Source organism: Symphalangus syndactylus, chromosome 24 (assembly GCF_028878055.3).
Source record: "Symphalangus syndactylus isolate Jambi chromosome 24, NHGRI_mSymSyn1-v2.1_pri, whole genome shotgun sequence".
NCBI classification, from domain to species: domain Eukaryota; kingdom Metazoa; phylum Chordata; class Mammalia; order Primates; family Hylobatidae; genus Symphalangus; species Symphalangus syndactylus.
The window spans coordinates 34,188,841-34,211,366 of record NC_072446.2 but is presented as its reverse complement, the minus strand read 5'-3'; the positions used below and the strand labels follow the sequence as shown (position 1 = coordinate 34,211,366).

General features: G+C 49.4%; 1 protein-coding gene across 1 annotated transcript in view; it reads left to right on the top strand.

Annotated features, from left to right (window-relative positions):
• The first annotated feature begins 6,286 nt into the window (after positions 1–6,286).
• Positions 6,287–22,526, top strand: part of LBP (lipopolysaccharide binding protein) — a 32,567-nt gene continuing 16,327 nt past the window's right edge. The window contains exons 1-6 of the mRNA XM_055265187.2: positions 6,287–6,445; positions 9,320–9,434; positions 10,583–10,711; positions 14,040–14,195; positions 15,103–15,166; positions 22,074–22,137. Coding sequence (XP_055121162.1) covers positions 6,322–6,445; positions 9,320–9,434; positions 10,583–10,711; positions 14,040–14,195; positions 15,103–15,166; positions 22,074–22,137 — 652 coding nt within the window. The 5' untranslated portion in view covers positions 6,287–6,321. The remainder of the gene's footprint in view (positions 6,446–9,319; positions 9,435–10,582; positions 10,712–14,039; positions 14,196–15,102; positions 15,167–22,073; positions 22,138–22,526) is intronic.

Below are 22,526 nucleotides of genomic sequence, written 5' to 3'. Positions count from 1 at the left end.
GCCAAGTTGGCTACAGAACCACTATTTGAGCAGCTTCTCCCTTCAGGCTAAGCGTTGTCTGCTGCAGATGACTGCAAACGTGTGTTTAGGGTTTCTTTGGGTGATGTTGAAAATGTTCTAAAATTAAATTCTGGATTGTACACTTTAAATGGGTGAATTTCATGTATATGAAATACATGTCAATAAAGTGGCAGAAGACAATTGAAGAAAAAAAAAAAAGAAGTGTTCACTCCAAACTGCCTAAAAGCTCACCAACAGAGCAGCTTCCTTTCTGGGATAAGCATTGCCTTCTTGGGGTTCCTTTTGGAAATGCTGACTTATTAAATAAATATGAGGGAGGAGTACCCTATGCAAGGAGAGAAGGTGGGGAGGGGCACAGGAAGACTAAGCACTGTCTTCATCATTTTGCCATATCCCGCTAAGTGGCCATGAGCAGCCCTGGCCCTGGGTCTATCTCTTCAGGCTTATTATCCTATTTAATCCTCATGACAACCGCTAAAGGTAGACAAGGTTGCCCTCTTTTTTCAGATGAGGAGTCTCTACAAAAGTCGTGTGGCCTGCTAAGCTAGCTGTTCAGAGCCTGGGCTCTGGAGTCACCTGGCGGTGGTTTCAAACATAAATCCGGCCCCCTCAAGAGCTGCGTGACTTTGCAAATGTTCCTTAACCTCTCTGGCCCTCTATTTCCTCCTTTGAAAAGGAGAGTTAAAACTTTGCCGTCTTCTTTGGCATGAGGTTATTGGGAAGAATCAGAGGTATGATTGATAGGATTGTGGCACAGTGGTTAAGAGTATGAACCGTGATCCCAGATATCTTGGGTTTAAATCCCAGCTCTGCTATTTACCAGCTGTATGACTTTGGGCAGTATACTTAATTCTCAGGTTTTCTATTTCTCATCTATAAAGGGAACATCATAATAGTACCTACCTCATAAAGTTGTTGTGAGAATCAAATACATGTCAAATCTGCAGTACAGGGGTTGACAAGAGTAATCCAAGTTTGCTCTAATTTGAATAAACGCAGTTCTTCTTACTATACTGTAAAGACTATATCTGACCAGGTGCAGTGGCTCACGCCCTGTGATCGCAGCACTTTGGAAGTCTGAGGCAGGTGGATCACTTGAGCCCAGGAGTAAGAGACCAGCTTGGGCAACATGGCGAAACCCAGTCTCCACTAAAAACACAAAAATTAGCCGGGCATGGTGGCGCACACCTGTAGTCCCAGCTACTCAGCAGGCTGAGGCACGAGTATCATTTGAACCCAGAAGGCGGAGGTTGCAGTGAGCTGAGATCACGCCACTGCACTCCATCCAGCCTGGGTGATGGAGTGAGACTCTCTCTCAAAAAAAAAAAAAAAAATACTATATCTGGCTACAGTATTATTCCCAATGCCTGCCACATAGTTGGTGATCAATAAGTATTTATTTTAAAAATGATCTGGGATTTCAACCCACATCTGCATAACTCAAAACCTTTATGCCAGTGATTCTCAAAGTATGATCCAGGGCTGTCTGCCTGAATGGGCCTGACCCCAAGAATCAGAGCCCCTGGCTGGCCAGAACTCTGGATTTATCCTCTCCAGTTCAGCAATAGGCTCACAGTGTGACCTGGGCCAGTTCTCCCTCTCTAGGTCTCAGTTTCCCCATGTGTAAAAGCAAGGGCACTCTGGAGTAAGGAGCTGTTTATCCACCTGACCAGCCCTGCTCCATGGGGGCTCCTGGTATCTCAAGACACGCAACCTTCAAGCCACAAAGGATCGTCACTGACATTATTACTTTTATTTTGTAAGCCCGCATGTCTCAGGGCTCGTGTGTGTGTGTGTGCGTGTGCACACACAGGCACACACAGGCACACGTTCAGATCTGCAGGTGATGTGGCTTGGGGAGAGGCTGCCATAAATATTAAACTCCCAACTCTGAAGTACCCTGCAGAGATTCAGAACTGCAGGAATTCATAACATCATTCTCTTTCAAGAGTCAGTGTTCTCAGGAGTGTGGGCACCGTCATAGAAAACTATCTAAAAGGAGAGTGAAGAGTTAGAGAACTGCTGAGCTTGGAGGGAACTCAGAGCTCATTTAGTACCTTGTTCCCGAAGCTCCAAGCACAATCCATGGTCAGCAGCATCACCCTCACCAGGGAGCTTGTTAAAATGCAGAGGCTCAGCCCCAAGAGGAACATAATGGATCAAGATTTGCATTTAAACAAGATCCCTGGGGGACTTGCCTGCACGTCTTTGTTTCTGAAAAGTTGTCCTAGTCCCCAGCCCTCATCTGCATTTGGGGGAAAGGTGAGGAACAGAGAGGGGTGGAGTTTGCTCGAGGTCCCCCAGCCCATTAGGAGCAGCCTTGACAAAAACCTGTACAGACTTTGGAAAAGGATTCAAAGCTCTCTGCGAGAGGCAGGCGTTTGCACAAAAGATGAATACGTGCAGAAAAAATGCTCAGTGTTGCTAGTGTCCAACGGGGTTCAGGCAAGAAAAGAGAATCCAACTGCAATGGTTCTTGGGATTTGAATAAAGTGGCTATTTCTAGAGTTGGGGGACAAGCTTGAGGAAACCAACCAGGGACTGTTATTCCTAAGGCTCAAGCAGCAAAGAAAAGCATCTGGGTATCCCAGCCCAGGTAAGTAATGGGAGCCACGGACAAGGGCTTATCAGGACGGACACAGCCAACTGCCACACTTGTGATCAAGAGAAGAAGACAGCAGGGAAAAGTGCCCTGACATCTGACCTCCTGCCATGCCACCCTCTGGCTGAACCCAAGTAGAGATGAGGAAACTGAGTCACAAAGTGCCCAAAGTCACCCCGTGGGGGAGTCAGGATTCAAATCCAGGCCATCTGGCCCCAGAGTCCATAAAGATAAACGTAAGGTTTGTTTATTCCTTTGGCAATTATCTACTATTTGCTGCTCAGTATTCTAGACACTATGGATTCCAAATTCTGGGTTTTTCAAAATCTGTTCAGTAACACTTGTAGTCAAGAATGTTATTGGTGGCGAGTCCGCAACACTCCCAGCCCTTGTCTTCTCAGAGGAAAGAATTCAACTGAGAGACGGAGGCAAGTTTTAAAGCAGAGGCAAAGGTTTATTGAAAGAAGCAAAGTACAATTGAGAGATCAAGTGCCCCGCTCAACCTTTGGCTCGGGGCTTTTATACACTGGCTTGGTTCTGGGGTTTCTTCTCCTCCTTGATTCCTCCCTTCGTTGGGCTGCTGCGTCATCCCTGCATGCGAAATGGCCTGCCACCCCGGGGGAGGGGCCGCATGCGCAGTGTGTTTACTATGGTCGTGCGCATGCTCACTTGGGGCGATCTTCCCTTATTGGTCCGTCGCCGCAAGAAAAAGGTCATACACAAGTCAGACTCCACCATTTGCCCTTCTGCTCATGCTTAAGACCTTACCAGGGAATTGTGGTTTGCTGGCCCCAGATGATGTCAACTATCTGTTAGGGAATTCCTCTCCCTCTTGGCGCCATTCGTGGCCACTTATCATGTCAGAGGGACAGTTTTATGATCGCCTGTCCATCATTTGATGCACTGCCATTTCTGGGGGCCCTCTCCTGCACAAGAACACAATAAACATCCTTGTTAAAAGAGTCCCTATTTCACTGCAATAAGACTGAGTGGTGGCCAGAGTGGTAGCAGCTGTTGCTTTTGTGGAATTGGATGGACAGCCTGGTAGGAGAAAGGCCAAGGGGTTCTGACCAGCAGTGGGGTCATGCTGCTTCCTGAGGCCTCTGCTGGGTCCTGGGCCATCAGCAGGGACCTTAGCCAGGAGTGGGCACCTGCAGGGATGGAGGCCAGGCCTGGGCCATGTGGCAGCTCTAAGGTCCAAAAGCTGTTGCTGTGGGAAATTCCCACCCCTGCAAATGACTCCCAGCCAGGGACATCCTTAAACTGCTGCCAGAGGAAGAGTGACATCTATGTCCCCATAAGATCCTCGTGCTCCAGAATGTCCTCCCCCACTCTCCTCCCCTCCTGGGCAGGCTGAGGTCCAGGAAGCAAAGGCCCCTAGGCACACTGGGGACGCACCTGTGAGGCCTTTCCTGCTCCAAAACCTCCCAAAGGCTGGCTCCTTACCCTGAGGCCTCTGCTCAGCTTGTTGCCTCCCAAAAGAAGCCTGCCCTGACCAGCGTTTTGGAATGGCATCCTGCAGACCTGGACTTAAATTCCTGCTGGGTGACTGTGGCCTACATCACTTCACCCCGCCAAACCTCAGTTTTTTCAGCTCAAGACAAGACTAAAATATCCACCTGGGGTTGCTGATGCAGGGATGAGAGGAGACGTGCAGCTTAACCAGCACAGCGCCTGCACATAGTAGGTGCTCAATAAATATCAGTTTCTTTCCAGTTCCTGCCAGGCGCTGCAAGGATCTCAGGAAATGGAAGACTCAGCCCTGCCTGCAAGGAGCCACCAGACTGGTGGGGTGAGGACTGGGGGGAGGGACATAAGAGGACCCCAACAAACCTCAGCCCCAATGACAGGAGCAACGTGGTGCAGAGGAGCAGAGAGGCCTGGACTGTGGGGTTCCCTGTGCTTAACGTGGGACGTTCTGATCTTAACCTCAGTGCCTGCCAGTGCTGTTTGTGATCTATTGGGAGTCACCCTGTTAATCCCACCACATTCGATTGGTTGAGGCCATCATGAAGACCTGCCCAATTTCAAGGGAAGGGGACAGAAACACTACCTTTTGATGGAAGGAGTACCAAATAATTCGTGGGCATATTTTTAAAGGACCACAATTACCAAAAAGCAGAGTGGTTAATGCTGTGGTGGGGAAAGCGCAAAGGGTTCTGGGACCCCAGAGGGGACCCTTTCTAGAATCCAGAGAAGCATGGGAGTGGTCAGGGAAGGCTTCCTGGGGGCGAGGGCAAAGCAGAACTCACAAATGTAAGCAGGGCTGGGGCAAAACTCTAAAAATTAAACGCAGTCCATACTATAAATTTTGTTTTCCAGAATGAAATTTTACTATCTTTAGTAACTGCAAATATATGCCCGGGACCGTGCCCCCAAGAAAATAAAAATTTTAGAGGCTGGGCATAGTGGCCCAAGTCTATAATCCCAGTATTTTGGAAGGCCAAGCGGGAGGCTCACTTGAGCTCAGGAGTTCGACACCAGCCTGGGCAACACAGCAAGACCTCGTCCCTACTAAAATACAAAAAATGAGCTGGGCATGGTGGCTTACACCTGTAGTCCCAGCTACTTAGGGGGCTGTGGTGGGAGGATCACTTGAGCCCAGGAAGTTGAGGTTGCAGCGAGTGGTGATCATGCCACTGCGCTCCTGCTTGAGCAACAGAGTAGACTTTGTCTCAAAAAATGAAAAAAGAAAAAAAAATTGTACATATCAACAAGCAAAAACTTGTTTTAACACTTATAATTCTACCCCCACAACCAGAGACAATGCCTCATGACTCCTTGCTAAATATTTTCCAGATTGTTGAACATAGAAGCCTATTTTGAACTCCCCAAAATGGAACCTTACTCTATGGTGCCATTGGAAACGGATGCCTCGTGACACCCCTTTCCTTGCCAAGAAATACCTTTATTTCTGCAGCCTCACTTTAGAGGGCGTGTCATAATTCATTTAACCAATGCCCTTCTGGTGGATACATGAGGTTGGGTCTCACTTCTCCTGTCCTGTTTCACACAGCATAGCAATGGTATCTTAGAGCAGTGATTTACTGGCACACTGACTCAATTATGTACTTAGGGTCAAGTCCCTGAAATTGAATTCCTGGGTCACAGGGCATGCAGCTGTTTAAACATTTGCCAATTGCCTTCCAGAAAATGTCACCACCAGCAAGGTTTGAGAGACACTGTTTTCCCATTAGGGGAAACATTTATTTTTTAAATAAACAGAGCCGGTATATTTAAAAAAAGAGAGTTTGGTTGGTGCCAGATGTGGCTTCACTCTCAACCCTGCCGTCTGCTGGGTGTGAGATCTCGAGGGAGCTATGTGGCTTTTTTGAACCTCAGTTTCCTCATCTGCAAAACCAGGCCTTCCTAGCCAAGCTCTTAAGAGACTGGCTGAGATGAGGCAAGATGAATGGTGATGAATGTGGGGTCTTTCTGTGGGGAGGGTGGACAGGGGTGATCATAGGAGACAGGCTTCCTCATCCACTGATCTGGGCAGTGAAAACTGGCTTCTAAGTATGACCTTATGACTTCAATGATGTCGCAAGCAGGTTCCAGTCCCTGTACCTCCCCTTCCCGCTCCCAGGAGCCCATCCAGCCTCAGGAACTGCCCCCAGGCATCGGGCCTTGGCTACTTAAGGGACCTGAGCCCAATCCACAGCTGGGACAGTCCCGGCCCACTGCGCTGGGAATCTAGGATGGGGGCCTTGGCCAGAGCCCTGCCGTCCATACTGCTGGCATTGCTGCTCACGTCCACCCCAGAGGCTCTGGGTGCCAACCCCGGCCTGGTCGCCAGGATCACCGACAAGGGACTGGAGTATGGTAAGAAGCCACATCTGCTGGCTGGACTTGGCAAACCCACGCCCCAGGCTGCTCTGGGTACAGTGGGGACAGGGAGTGGGGACACAGACTGGACCCTCTCCCTGGGGCAGTGCCACCTTCTGGGTCAGGTGGCTCTGGCTCCGATTCTGGCCTCACCGCCCACCAGCTGAGTGCCCTGGGCATGTTATTTGTGGTAGTGAGGTCCTCCACCAGCCAACAGAACACAGCTTTGCGTGCAAGTAGTTGATTTGGGAAATGATTCCAGGAAACACTGTAGGGAATCAGTACAGAGATGAGGAAGGGAGGGCAGCCAGGAGAGAGTGTGCAATTAAACCAGCCACCACCTCTGATGATGGGAACCACTCAGCTGGGAAAATTCTGCATAAAGTTTGGAAACACATGCCTCTGAACTGGAAGTCAGAATTGTGGTCACCTCTAGAGGCAGGCAGAGACCCTGAAGGGCGTGAGGGAGGTCTGCCGGGGTGCTGGAAGGTGCCATATCTTGATCCAGGTGGTGATCACATGGCTGTATAAACATTAAAAATTATTTAGCAATACCTTTAAAATTTGTGCCCGTTAGGTACTTTATGTATGTTATTCCTCAATTTTAAAGAATGGGCAGGCCAGGCGCAGTGGCTCACGCCTGTAATCCCAGCACTTTGGGAGGCCGAGGTGGGTGGATAGCTTGGGGCCAGGAGTTCGAGGCAAGCCTGGCCAACATGGTGAAACCTCGCCTCTACTAAAAATACAAAAATTAGCCAGTCTTGATGGCAGGCACCTGTAATCCCAGCAACTTGGGAGGCTGAGGCAGGAGAATCACTTGAACCCGGGAGGCAGAGGTTGCAGTGAGCCGAGATCGTGCTGTTGCATTGCAGCCTGGGCAACAGAGGGAGACTGTCTCAAAAAAATAAATAAAAATAAAACAAAGAATGAGCAAAAGTAGGAATTTTTTTTTCAATGTTGAAACAAAGCCTCCAGACTATCCAGGTGGCAAGGGAACTGGAATATTTATACACCACAGCGATTGATTGAGGGCTTCTGTGCCGGGGGTTTGTCAACTCCCCAGCACTTCTGTCCTGTTGCATGTACCTGCTTTCTGCAGTTCCAGGACCAAGAGCCTTGGGACATACAGGCTCAGGGAGGCAGACATTGGCAGCTGGGAGTCAACTGTCACTCAGTGGAAAGACTCAAGGATATGGACAGGCACTGACCACATGTCTTCTCACATCCCTAGAGCCTGAATTGCCTTACCTATTAAATGAGATAACAACATTCCCTTAGGTAGGGTTGTTGGGAGCCCAGACTGGCTCGAGACAGGAAGAGGGAAATCAGGGAAGGATTCCAGGATGTAGTAAAATGGAAAAGACAGTGGGAATTACCCAGGGGCAAGGGGTAGCATTCCAGGCGGAAGGACCCCAACATGTGCGTTTGCTAGAGGGAGAAGAGCAAATTGGAAAGAGGCGAAAGGGGAGGCTGCCGGTCATCTGTGTACCCATGCCTCCCTTGGGGACAGAAACTGGGCCCCTCAGATCTTGGAACAGTGAGACCTGGTAACTGCTACTTGCATTGAAACCATAAATCAGGAAAGTTTGTCTTTTGTTCCTTTGCACTGTGCACACACACCATGTTTATGTAACCAGTCCTCTGAGGTTGGGCATTTTGGTCCTTTCCATATTTTTTTTTTTTTTTTTGAAACGGAGTCTCACGCTGTTGCCAGGCTGGAGTGCAATGGCACAATCTCGGCTCACTGCAACCTCCGACCCTCTGGTTCAAGTGATTCTCCTGCCTCAGCCTCCCGGGTAGCTGGGATTACAGGCACGTGCCACCACGCCCATCTAATTTTTGTATTTTTAATAGAGACAGGGTTTCACCATGTTGGCCAGGATGGTCTCAACGATCCACCCGCCTTGGCCTCCCAAAGTGCTGGGATTACAGGCGTGAGCCACCGCGCCTGGCCCCTTTCCATATTTTTAATAATATAAACCCTGTTTGCTGTTCTGGGCATTTACTGAGTGCCTGCTGTGTGCCAGGCACCAAGCTTGTTATCCTCACATCCCCCTTCTTGCTTTGCAGTTTCAATGCCATGCCAACGAGGAAAGTTTTGTTTTGTTTTGTTTTGTTTTGTTTGTTTTTTGTTTGAGACAGAGTCTCACTCTGTCACCCAGGCTAGAGTGCAGTAATGTGATCTCGGCTCACTGCAATCTCTGCCTCCCAGGTTCAAGCAATTCTCCTGCCTCAGCCTCCCGAGTAGCTGAGACTACAGGCGCCTACCACCACATCCGGCTAATTTTTGTATTTTTTAGTAGAGATGGAGTTTCACCTTATTGGCCAGGCTGGTCTCAAACTCCTGACCTCAGGTGATCTGCCCACCTCGGCCTCCCAAATTGCTGGGATTACAGGCGTGAGCCACCACGCCCAGCAAATGTATTGTTGTCATTGCTATTTGACAGATGAACAAAGTGAAGGTTGTATGGGGACTTTGTCAAAGTCATCCAGCTAGAAAGATGCCCCCTTTCTCTAGCCCCCAAATCCTTCCAGTTTCTTCTACACAGCCCAGATGTCATGGAGGACAAGAAGGAGGACCATCCGTCCAAGCGCACAGCACTTTTGCCCTCGGGGAGTTGTTGGCAAAGGCATTCCATTTCCTCATCAGTAAAATGGGCATGAACCTAACAATGCCACAGAAATGCAGGGACGCCTCTGAATGTCCCTCATGCTACCTGGCACGCAGAGGGGCTCATATCCTGTCATTGTACTTAATGCTAATAAGGACGTTGGCCCCTCTCTTGAGGACAGGTGGGAGCCACCGTAGGGTTTAGAGCAGGGGAGGAGACAGGCAGATCGAGCTGACTCCCAGCTATTTCCTGTCCACAGCGGCCCAGGAGGGGCTATTGGCTCTGCAGAGTGAGCTGCTCAGGATCACGCTGCCTGACTTCACCGGGGACTTGAGGATCCCCCACGTCGGCCATGGGCGCTATGAGTTCCACAGGTGGGGCTCTCCCTTCTGCTGGGGCTCTGAAGTGGCTGGAGCTGGCTGTCAGGGGGAATTGGAGAGTGAGGAAGAGAGAGCCTCAGGATTGGGCTGCGGGGGGACCTCTCTGGGGCAGATAGTGGGATAGCTCCCTGAAGAGTTCAGTAGGAAATTCTGGGAAGGAATTGAGCTCCTCCACTCAGTCACACAGCAAATATTAAGGAAGACCTACTGGCTGTGTGACCTGAGCCTCGATTTCCTTATCTGTAAAATGGGGTTGATCTACTTCCTCCTTCAGAGTGCTCATCCAAGATCCAATCTGGCCACTAGATATAGTTTGGAAGAGAAGGTAGACCTTACACTTTAAATCTAGTAGCCCAACGGTTAGAGCTGAAGTTTGTACTTGGGGGAGTCAGGGAAGTCTTCCAGGAGAAGGTGGCATTTGAGCCAAGTCTTCAAAAGATTACTAGACTCGAGCAGCTGATGCTTTAAAACAGCACGAACTGCTTTTTGAGGGATGGACAGTGAAGAAACGATAATCAGGCCCGTAGCACATCGTACCCCTCCCCGCTCACTGCTATTGGGTGTTTCCTTCATTCCTGCCTTCTTTTATTCAGTCCATCAGCAAACATCTATTGGGCACCTACTATGTGCCAGGCAAATAAAATAGAACTTGACCATTCTTTTCCCACTGTCGGCAACCTTGCTGACCCTTTTTGGGTCTTATCTTAAGGCTGTCACCATCTTCCCTGAATCTGTTTCCCCCCTACCTGGATGTATTGAGAGAGAGGAGGGTCAGCAGGAGCTGCAAACCCAAAGGGATATGTCTATGGACCCTCTCAGGATGCCACCGGGGGCATTAGATTCATGGGTTCTGATGCTGACTGCAAAACCATGAGCAATTGCATCCCTTCCTCAAGGTTCTATTTCCCCCTTTGTGGAAAGGGAACAAGAACAGTGCTGACCCCTTCAGTGTGGCCCATATGGCATGAAGAAAGTAATGTGCTTAGCATGGTCATATGGTCGATGCCTGGGGCACAGCAGGTGCTCACCTGGAGCAGATTCTGCTGGTCTAGTCCCCACTGTGGAGAGGGGAGGTGCAAGGTCCCTGGTGAGGCTGGGTCCAGGCCCAGGGCTGACACCTCCTTCCGTGTCTCTCCCTTCAGCCTGAACATCCACAGCTGTGAGCTGCTTCACTCTGCGCTGAGGCCTGTCCCCGGCCAGGGCCTGAGTCTCAGCATCTCCGACTCCTCCATCCGGGTCCAGGGCAGGTGGAAGGTGCGCAAGTCATTCTTGTAAGTTGGCTCTGCTCCCAGGCCCTGGAGCTTTTGGCCTTGGCCTTTGCCCCATCCTTCTTAGGTCCAAGGTATTCCTAGCTCATCAGAAAGGCCACGTGATGGACAGATGGAGTCCAAGCCCGGAGGTGGCCTGGGGATCGAGTCCTGGCTCTTGGATGAGTGTCTTTCCCTCTCTGAGTCTCTCTTCCCCATCTCCCAAAGGGGACGGGCCTGCTTCCTTGATGGAGTCATGGGAGGGCTAAGTGTGGTAATATCATGTCTCCTTGGTTTGCTTCCCACAGAAGCAGACCTTAGGGCAAGAATTTCAGTGCAATACTTTATCTTGGAAGTGATCTGACAAAACCCACAGGGGAGTGGGGAAGTGAGGAAGGGAAGGGAAGGAAGTCAGCCTGGTGGGCAATGAAGCTCTGTCTAGCTGGGGAACTCGGGGACAGCAGAGAACACGCCTCCGAGTTACTCCAGCCCCACCCTGTCACCCCGTCCTCCTGCTTGCCATTGGTCAAGGGCTACTTCCAGGAGCTCTGGCTCTCAGGCACTTTGAACAGATCTCTGACCTCAGAGGCACTTGGATGGAAGGGGTATTCTTGTGCTAGGGCTGCCATAACAAGCATAGACTGGGTGGCTTAAGCAGAAATGTGTTTTCTCACAGTTCTGGAGGCTGAGGGCCAAGGTCAAGGTTTTGGCAGGCCTGGTTTCTTCTGAGGCCACTCTCCTTGGCTTGCAGATGGCTGCCCTTTGGCAATGTCCTCCCGTGGTCTTTCCTCTGTGCTCAAGAAATCCCATTTCTGAGGCCATGCACATTGGCTCACCCCTGTAATCTCAGCACTTTGGGAGGCTGAGGTGGGAGGATCACTTGAGTTCAGGAGTTCAAGACCAGCCTGCCCAACATGGCAAAACTTAGTCTTTACTAAAAATGAAAAATAAATAAAAAATTTAAAAATTAGTCAGGTGTGGTGGCAGGCACCTGTAATGCCAACTACTCAGGAGGCTGAGACAGAAGAATCGTCTGAACCCTGGAGGCAGAGGTTGCTGTGAGCTGAGATCACGCCACTGCACTCCAGCCTGGGGGACAGAGTGAGACTCCATCTCTAAAAAAAAAAAAAGAAAAGAAAAAAGAAAGAAAAGAAACCCCGTTTCTCTCTGTATGTCCTAATCTCTTTTTATAAAGACATTAGTCAGATTGGATTAGGGCCCACCCCAATGGCCTTATTTAAATGTAATCACCTCTTCAAAGGGCCTATCTCCAATACTGTGACATTCGCAGGTACTGGGGATCAGAGCTTCAACATTTGAATTTGGGAGGCAGGTGGTGACACAGAGCAGCCCATAACAGAAGGAACAGCCCAAATATGGGTGACATGACCATATTTATACTTCAGACCTACACTGCCTAAAATAGTAGCCACCAGCCATGCCTTTACTGAGTACTTGAAAAGTGCCTGGTACAAGTTGAGATCTACTCTAAGTATGCAACACTGGATTTGAAGATTTAGTATTAAAAAAAAAAAAAAAAGACAGCAGCTGAGCGCGGTGGCTCATGCCTGTAATCCCAGCACTTTGGGAGGCTGAGGCAGGTGGATCATTTGAGGTCAGGAGTTCAAGACCAGCTTGGTCAACATGGTGAAACCCCATCTCTACTAAAAATACAAACATTAGCTGGGCGTAGTGGTGCACGTCTATAATCTCAGCTACTTGGGAGGATGAGACAGGAGAATCGCTGTAGCCTGGGAGGCGGAGGTTGCAGTGAGCCAAGATAGCGCCACTGCACTCCAGTCTGGGCAAGAGAGTGAGACCTTGTCTCAGAAAAATTAATTAATTAATTAATTAAATAAAATAAATTAGCCACCACATCTGGCTAATTTTTTAAAATTATTTATTTATTTATTTTAAATAAATAAATCTCATTAATATTTTTTATATTGATTACATGTTGAAATCATACTATGTATTACTAAAATTAATTTCAGCTCTTTCTTTTTGTCTTTTTAATGTATCTTCTGGAAAATTTAAAATTACATGTGTGGCTCTCATTCTATTGCTTTAGAAAGATGGCCAGTTTATATGTCACCTACATATGCACATTCGTTCTAGTTCCATGAAAGGAACTGGCCACACTCTCCTACCCTGGCTTTTGTCACTGCAGTATCTTAAATATCTCTTTATATGGGCATATGACTATCTACCTCATTTTTTTTTCACTTTTTTGAACGTGCTTTTAAAAATTGATAGGAAATTCACAGAACATAAAACTGATTATTTGAAAGTATACATTCAGTGGCATTTAGTACATTCACAATATTTTGCAATGTCCACCCCTATCTAACTCCAAAACATTTTCATCATCCCAAGAGAAAATTCCTTACCCATTAAACAATCATTCCCCATTTCCCTTCCCCCTGCTCCAGACAACCACCATTGGGGTTGGGGACTCCTGGAATAGACCACATTTTGCCCCATTGTTTTCAAAGGCTGCATAACATTGGGTTCCCACAACTTATTCAACCTGTCGCTGCTAGTGAACATGTAGGTTGCTTCCTCTTTTTTTTTTTTTTTTTTGCTACTGCCTATGATGCTTCAGTGAGCTGCCCCACACCACGCATATATCTTGGCAGGAAGAGCTATGGGATAAAGGCTTAGAAGTTAAATTACTGGGCCAAAGAGTATGTGTGTTAGAACGAGGAGAGATCTCACTGATTTGTGTTTCAGAAAGCTTATGCCAATGTGCTCTCTCAGCCACAGCGTCTGGGACTTCTGTTTACTCATACATTCAATAGCATTGAGTATTAAAACTTCAAAAGATTTTTGAACCTGATAGGCGAGAACTGGTGTCATTGTTATTTTCATTTTTAATGACTTTTACATGCTTATTTTGTTGCATTTCCTGTTCATATCTTTTTTTTCTTTTGAGTTGTTTTTTCTTTTCTTGTTAATTTGTATTGGCTTGTTCTTTGTATATTAAGGAAATAAGCTCATATATTAAGGAAATTGGCTCTTTAGATGTCTCATACTGCAATTTTGTTTTTTACTTTACATATGGCATTTTTTTTGTCCACTAAAGTTTTAATTTTCTATGCCGACAAGTTTATCAAGGATTTCCTTTATGGCTAATGAGACTTGGATGTTGCCTAGAAAGGCCTTCATCCAGCCCTGCCTGTAAATACTGGATCCGGGCTTTCTTCTAGATCTTTTATGGCTTTATTTATTATTCTTAAATCTCTACTCAGCCCCACGTATTTGGAGGTAAGAACTGAGCCTTCTATTTTCCCCACAAATGGTAGCAGACCCTGGTCTAGGAACCAACCATGGCTTCTCTTATCTCCTCCAGCAAACTACAGGGCTCCTTTGATGTGAGTGTCAAGGGCATCAGCATTTCCGTCAACCTCCTGTTGGGCAGCGAGTCTTCGGGGAGGCCCACAGTTACTGCCTCCAGCTGCAGCAGTGACATCGCTGACGTGGAGGTGGACATGTCGGGAGACTTGGGGTAGGTTTCCATCAGGGCACTGCCAGCTGGACTCCTGGTTGCAGCTCCCGGCCAATCCAGCTCTCAGCCTGGCCTCCAATAATTGTAATGATCCAGGTGGCTTGCACAGGCACTTGAAGACCATTCTCTGGCGAACCCTGTTGAGATGAACAGACTGAAGCCAGGAATATTGGTGCATCGTTTTCACTAAAAAAAAAATAAACTTTCATTCACCTGACCCTTGTCAGGTGAATGAAATCTAGCTATTGGAGGAACACAGAAACTTTGGTTGAAGGAGAGTTTGCAAAAAATAGACAAGTCCTTGGACAAGTCATTTCATCTCTTCTAGTCTCAGTTTCCTTGATTAGAAAAGTGTGACCAGGTGTGGTGGCTCACGCCTGTAATCCTATCAATTTGGGAGGCCAAGGCAGAAAATCGCTTGAGCTCAGGAGTTCAAGACCAGCCTGGGCAACATGGTGAAACCCTGTCTCCACAAAAAATACAAAAATTAGCCAGGCATGATAGCGCATGCCTGTAGTCTCAGCTACTTCAGGGGCTGAGTTGGGAGGATGGCTTGAAGCCAGGCGACAGAGGTTGCAGTGAGCTGAGATTGTGCCACTGCACTCCAGCCTGGGTGACAGAGTGAGATCCTATCCCTCACCCCCTCCCAGAGAAGAAAAGAAAAGAAAAATGTGGATTCTCAAGGCACTTCCCCAAATCTACTGAATGTGATCATGCGATTGGGTGCCGCAGGTGTTGGGAAACCAGACACACCGAATCAGGCTGGATGTGCTGGGACACAGCAGGGCGCCAGGAAGGGGTGGAGAGGGCTCCCTTTGTGGACTGGCCTGGCCAGGGACCAGGGCCTGGCTTTCCCAAGCACTCGGCCATCCCCAAGTTCAGTGGCAGACTGTGCTTCTCTCCCCAGGTGGCTGTTGAACCTCTTCCACAACCAGATCGAGTCCAAGTTCCAGAAAGTACTGGAGAGCAGGGTAAGAAGGTCCAAGCCTCTGGCCCCCCCCGAACTTGACGAGGGCTGAATGGAAGACCTCACTGATTGCTGGCCCTGGACCAGGCCATGGGTTTGGATGTACTTGGGCCCAAGGCCCAGGGAGGACAAGTCACTTGCCCAGGTCATGGAGCTGTTGTGGGGCACGCTGGAGACAAAGCTCCAAGTCCGTTCAGTCTGGCAGAAAATGGTCAACTGCTTGACCAAGGGTTAAACAGTAGCGGCTAAACAGAGACTCCAGCCCCTCCCTCTGCTCCACCTTGCTCGTGCCCCACACTGCCCTGCATTCCACCAAGGTCCGAGAGGAAACCATTCCTCAGGTGCCTGCAGGAGACCAGGCAGGAAAGCTCAGCCAGGGCGTGGGCCAGGTGGGAACTGGGGGAGCTCGTGAGCACCAGCCCTAGATGGGGAGGCAGCAACACTGTCAGAGTGGCCTGTTAAAAAAGAATATGTGAAATCTTCAGAGTGTATCATTTTTGACTAAATCAAAAAGACGTCGTGTTAACTTTCAGTTCCTCTAAACACTCAGTCATCCTAAACTCCTGTTTCTGAGATATTAGCCAAAGGGTACCTGTAGCAATGACTGTGGGAAGGGAGAAAGTGATGAAGGAGGAAAGGGAAAAATACACACACACACACACCCCACACACACCACACACACACACACACACACCACACACACACACACCACACACACACACACCACACACACACACTCCCCACACATACCCACACACACCACACACACACTCCCCCCACACATACCCACACACACCACACACACACACACACACACCACACACACACACACACCCCACACACACCACACACACACCACAACCCCCCACACACCCCCCACACACACACCCCACACACACCACACACACTACACACATCCTACACACACACCCCCCACACACTCCCCACACATACCCACACACACCACACACACACACACACCCCACACATACCCACACACACACACACACACCACACACACACACACACCCACACATACCCACACACACCACACACACACACACACCCCACACACACCCCCCACACACCCCCCACACACACCACACACACACCCCACACCCCCCCCCCCCACACACACACACACACACCCCACACCACACCCCACACACACCACACACACCACACACACACACCCACACACACACCACACACCCCACACACACCCCACACCCCCCACACACTCCCCCCACACACCCCCCACACACCCCCCACACACACCCCCCCCCACACACACACACCCCACACACACACACACACACACACCCACACACACCACACACACCACACACCCCCCCCACACACACACACACACACACACCACACACCCCACACCCCCCACACCCCCCCACACACACACACACACACCCCCCACACACACACACACACACCACACACCCCACACACCCCCCACACACCCCCCCCACACACACACACACACCACACACCCCACACACCCCCCACACCCCCCCCCCACACACACACACACACACACCACACACCCCACACACCCCCCACACCCCCCACACACACCCCACACCCCCCACACACATACCCACACACACACCACACACACACACCACACACACCACAACCCCCCACGCACCCCCCACACATACCCACACACACACACACACACACCCCCCACACCCCCCACACACACCCCAACCCCCCACACACCCCCCACACATACCCACACACACACACACACACACACCCCCCACACCCCCCCCACACACCCCAACCCCCCACACACCCCCCACACATACCCACACACACACACACTACACACATCCTACACACACACACCCCACACACCCCCATACACACCACACACACACCCTACACACATACCCCATGTGCCACACACCCCCCACACACAGCCCTCACACACCACACACCCCCACACACTCCCCCCCCACACACCCCATACACCACCCACACACTACACACATCCTACACACAACACACCTCACACACCACCCACACACCCCACACACACCCCCACACACCACACACACCACACACACACCCCCCACACATACACACACCACCCGCACACATACCACACACATACCCCGTGCACCACACACCCCCACATACACCCCCCTCACACACCACATACCCTCACACACACCCCCACACACCCCCCCACACACACCCCACACACCCCACACACCCTTCCACACACACCTAACACACCACACACACACCCTACACGTACACAGCACACACATCAACCCCCTCACACACACAACCCACACACCCTGCACCCCCCCCACACACTCACCCCTCACACACCACAGCTCCCCCACACACCCTCCACACACACCCCCACACACACCACACCCCACACACAAACACCCCCAACACACACACACACCACATGCACCCTACACACAAACAACACCCACACACACCACACGCACCCCTACACACACACACCGCACACACCCTACACACACAAACACACCACCCCCACACCACCCACACCCCCTACACGCACACACCACACACTACACACACACAAACACACCACCCACACACACCCCACACCCCCCACAACACACACACGTGCGCGTGCACACACACACCGGTCTGTAGGTCCAACCTCTGGTTTGGCTTTGAGTGTCCCCTCGTGGTTGAAGCAGGAACAGCAGGCAAACCCCATATTTTGGGTGTGGCCAGCTGTGCTGTTTCTTTTCTGGTTCTGGGTCCCTGGGATTAAGTGACCTTGAGAAATATGCCAACTTACTCAGGCACCCTGTTGCCATATTGCTGTGCATAACAATAGTAGTGTAGTACAATTATAATTATCATAATCACGTACCATGATAATTATTGTTTTGATAAATGAATATAATTAATGCTATACAGAATATATTATTGTATAACTATTCTGATTTATAACAAAAATGGCTGCTATTTCTTGAGCCTGTGGCTTGGCCAGGGATAATGGGCTCAGCACTTCATGTGCACAGTCCCAATGGATCTTTTTTTTTTAATTGAGACAGAGTCTTACTCTGTCGCCCAGGCTGGAGTGCAATGGCGCGACCTTGGCTCACTGCAACCTCTACCTCCCAGCTTCAAGCAATTCTTCTGCCTCAGCCTCCCGAGTAGATGAGACCACAGGCATGTGCCACCACGCCCAGTTAATTTTTTGTATTTTTAGTAGAGACGAGGTTTCACCATATTGGCCAGGCTGGTCTTGAACTCCTGACCTCGTGATCCGCCCACCTCAGCATCCCAAAGCGCTGGGATTACAGGCATGAGCCACCGCGCCCGGCCAGTCCCATTGGATCTTAACCTCGACCTTGGAAGGAGGCGCCATTTTCCACATGGACAGAGGAGGCTGAGGAGTGGAGTAGCTTTCCCAGTGTCACCTTGCTGGTGAGAGGCTGAATCAGGATTGGAGCTTCCTAGGATGTGGAGCAGCTCCTACCAAAGGCCTTCTAGGGCTGGGTGTCTTGGGAGGGATGGAGATCTCACCTGACCCCTGATCCTTAGAGATCTTCGAATACTCTTCCTTCCAGAAAAACTAAGAGCCTGACGCAGGCCTTTCTAATTCCCCACTCAGGGTGGGAATTACCTGGACCAGGGTGGGATGGTACCTGGACCAGCAGGGCTAAGGAGAAGAATAAGCACTCATGAATGCTTGCTCTCTGGGTGATATATACTCACTATCTCATTCCCCAACTTCCCAAAATATTACCAGAAAGGGGTCCTGATCCAGAACCTCAAGAGAGGGTTCTTGGATCTCGCGCAAGAAAGAATTTGGGGTGAGTTCATAAAGTGAAAGCAAGTTTATTAGAGAAGTAATGACGGAAAAGAATGGCTACTCTACAGGCAGAGCAGCAGCATGGGCCGCTCAGTTGCATATACTTGTGGTTATTTCTTGAGTCTATGCTAAACAAGGGATGGATTATTCATGAGTTTTCCCGGAAAGGGTCGAGGACTTCCCAGAACTGAGGCTTCCTTCCCGTTTTAGACCATATAAGATAACTTCTGGATGTTGCCATGGCATTTGTAAACTGTCATGGCGCCGGTGGTCATGTCTTTTAGCATGCCAATGCATTATAATTAACATATAATGAGCAGTGAGGATGACCAGAGGGCACTCTTGTCACCATCTTGGTTTTGGTTGGTTTGACCAGCTTCTTTACCGCATCCCGTTTCATCAGCAGGGTCTGTCTGACCTGTATCTTGTGATACCAGTCCTGCTGAACTCCTAGCTCATCCAGTGACTAAGAATGCCTAACCTCCTGGGAGTGCAGCCCAGCAGGTCTCAGCCTCCTTTTGCCCCTGTTCAAGATGGAGTCACTCTAGTTTGAACACCACTGACAAAAACACCCTGGGAAGCACTTGGCCTTGCCATTGTATCTTATGGGTAAGAACCAAAAAGCAGAGAGAGATTCTGCAAAGGTCAAACAGCCACTGGGAACTGGGCAGGATTTGAACCCAAGTTTACCTGACTCTCCTACTGCACCCCTAACCACTACCCCAGCTGCCTTCCTAGGAGGCCCTGCTGTGTGTCTGCAACTCAGGCATCCCATGCCTCCCCTGCCCAGTCCTTCGGGTCCCTAAAGACTGGGGCATCCAGGCTCCAGGCTTTTGGGATGGTCTGATGGGCTATTGTCTGAAGGAAAGGCAAGAAAGGAGCGGTCTTCAGAGAGATGGATGGAGTTTCTTGGTTCCCTTGCAATCAACCACGAATGTTCCTCACCACGCTTGACCTTGCTTTCTGGCAGCTACTCACTGCTAAACTCCTCTCCCAGAAAGTGGAGCAGCTGCAAAGAGAGGTTAAGATATAGCCCTTTGCCTTCCCAGCCCCCAGCATCACCCTTCCATCAGCAACGCAGTGCCTGATGGATGGTGCCTGCTTACCCTTTAGCACAGAAGCCATCTGTGACCCCTGCACTAGGCCAGGGTTCTGCGTGTTCCTCTCCTTCACTGTATATGTGGATTCATTGCACAATAGGTGGTAGCTGGCTAACAAAAAGAGCTGTTTAAAGTGAGGACTTTCTCATCGCACATAAACAAAGAAAATATTGAGGTATGAACCCAAATGTTTTAATGGTGGAATTTCAGGCAGCATCTCCAATGCCCCCTCTTCGAGCTGTGTCAGTGAATGCCCACAGCTATTCTTTGAAAATGGTCTCTTGATTGACATTGCCCTTCGTCTTTCCTGCATAAAACATTAAACTACTACAAATTCCATCCCAGGTTTCTTTAACCGCGATGAGAATTTAAAGACACTTGCAAAGCCATCCCAGTGTAGAATCCTTCTTGAGCTTTATGATTTTTTTTCCTCGTAAGATTTTCTGTTGTCTGGTCCAAATTTAACCATGTTTTTAGAGGTTTTTTTTTGTTTTTCGTTTTTTGTTTTTTTGGGGTTTTTTGCACCTCACCTTTCCAGAGTATTTATCTTAGGTTTTCATAGAAAGAACCCTTATAGCTGGGGCCAGGCACGGTGGCTCACGCCTGTAATCCCAGCACTTTGGGAGGCCGAGGAGTGTGGATCATTTGAGGTCAGGAGTTTGAGACCAGCTTTGCCAACATGGTGAGACCCCAGTGTCTACTAAAAATACAAAAATTAGCAGGGTGTGTTGGCGCATGCCTGTAATCCCAGCTACTTAGGAAGCTGAGGTAGGAGAATCACTTGAACCTGGGAGGTGGAAGTTGCAGTGAGCTGAGATTGTGCCATTGCACTCTAGCCTACATAACAGAGCAAGACTATGTCTCAAAAAAAAAAAAAAACAACTCTTTTCTCGATGATATTGCATTAGTGTACATAATAAATAATTCGAGTGATTACAAAAGCAAGTACAGCAAACAGGTGGTAGGCTTTCATGTGGACCCCAGTAGGGCCCAGTTGGACTTTTCAAAGTCTATCCCAAGGCTGCGTCATAAATAATTCGGGTGATTACAGTGGCAAGTATAGCAAACAAGTTTGGAAATGCACATTTCCTTCTCTTGAGAAGCAGGCCGCATAACCGGTGGCCATTGTGTGTGAGTAGCCTACAGACCCCAGGATTCAGTCTTCCAGGAGTACCAGCGGGAATGGGGAATACTGATCAATCCAGCCAATCTGTTCAGGATGACCATTAAGAACTATCTACAGGCGGCTCACATCTGTAATCCCAGCACTTTGGGAGGCCAAGGCAGGTGGATCGCCTGAGGTCAGGAGTTCAAGACCAGCCTGGCCAACGTGGTGAAACCCCGTCTCCACTAAATACATAACAATTAGCTGGGCATGGTGGCACATGCCTGTAATCCCAGCTACTTGGGAGGCTGAGGCAGGAGAATCGCTTGAACCCAGGAGGCAGAGGTTCACCTAGGAGGATGAGCTGAGATCACACCACTGCACTCCAGCCTGGGCAACAGGGCGAGACTCCATCTCAAAAAAAAAAAAGAAAGAAAGAAAAAAACACTATCTACATTAACTATATGTTTATTTGTGTGACTATTTCTAGTCAGTGTCTAGTTCTGCTATTAAACTCTAAATTCTGAGAGGCCAGGACGTCCCAAAGGAAAACTTTGTAATGGTGGAGTTTCAGGCACTGTCTCCAGCCAGCGCCCCCTCCTCAGGCTGTGTCAGTGACTCCCCTAGCTCAGATGTCCAGCCTTGGGACAGACTGAAAAGTCCAACTGGACCCTAGTGGAGTCCACATGGGGCCCTACATATTTTTATTGTTTCTATTTCCTTGGTACCTGGCTCATGACAAGCACTTATAAATATTTGTCAATCAGTGATCACTGAGCACATGTGTGGAATAATGTGACTGCAGTGATCAGCACAGGGCCAGGCCAGAGCTGGGGAACTCACTCAGGCATTCTCTTCCCATGTTTTTCAGATTTGCGAAATGATCCACAAATCAGTGTCCTCCGATCTACAGCCTTATCTCCAAACTCTGCCAGGTAGGACACCCCATCCACCCCTGGGACACTTTATTTCTGTTAATTTCTATAAGAGCATATATATACCTTATAAAATAGTAAATGTGGCAAAAATATAGAAAGTAAAAATTAAGGGCCAGGCGCAGCGGCTCACGCCTGTAATCCCAGCACTCTGGGAGGCTGAGGCGGGTGGATCACCTGAGGTCGGGAGTTCGAGACCAGCCTGGCCAACATGGTGAAACCCCGTCTCTACTAAAAATACAAAATTAGCCGGGTGTGGTGGCGCATGCCTGTAATCCCAGCTACTCGGGAGGCTGAGGCAGGAGAATCACTTGAACCCAGGAGGCGGAGGTTGCAGTGAGCCGAGATCACGCCATTTCACCCCACCCTGGGAACAAAGACTGAAACTC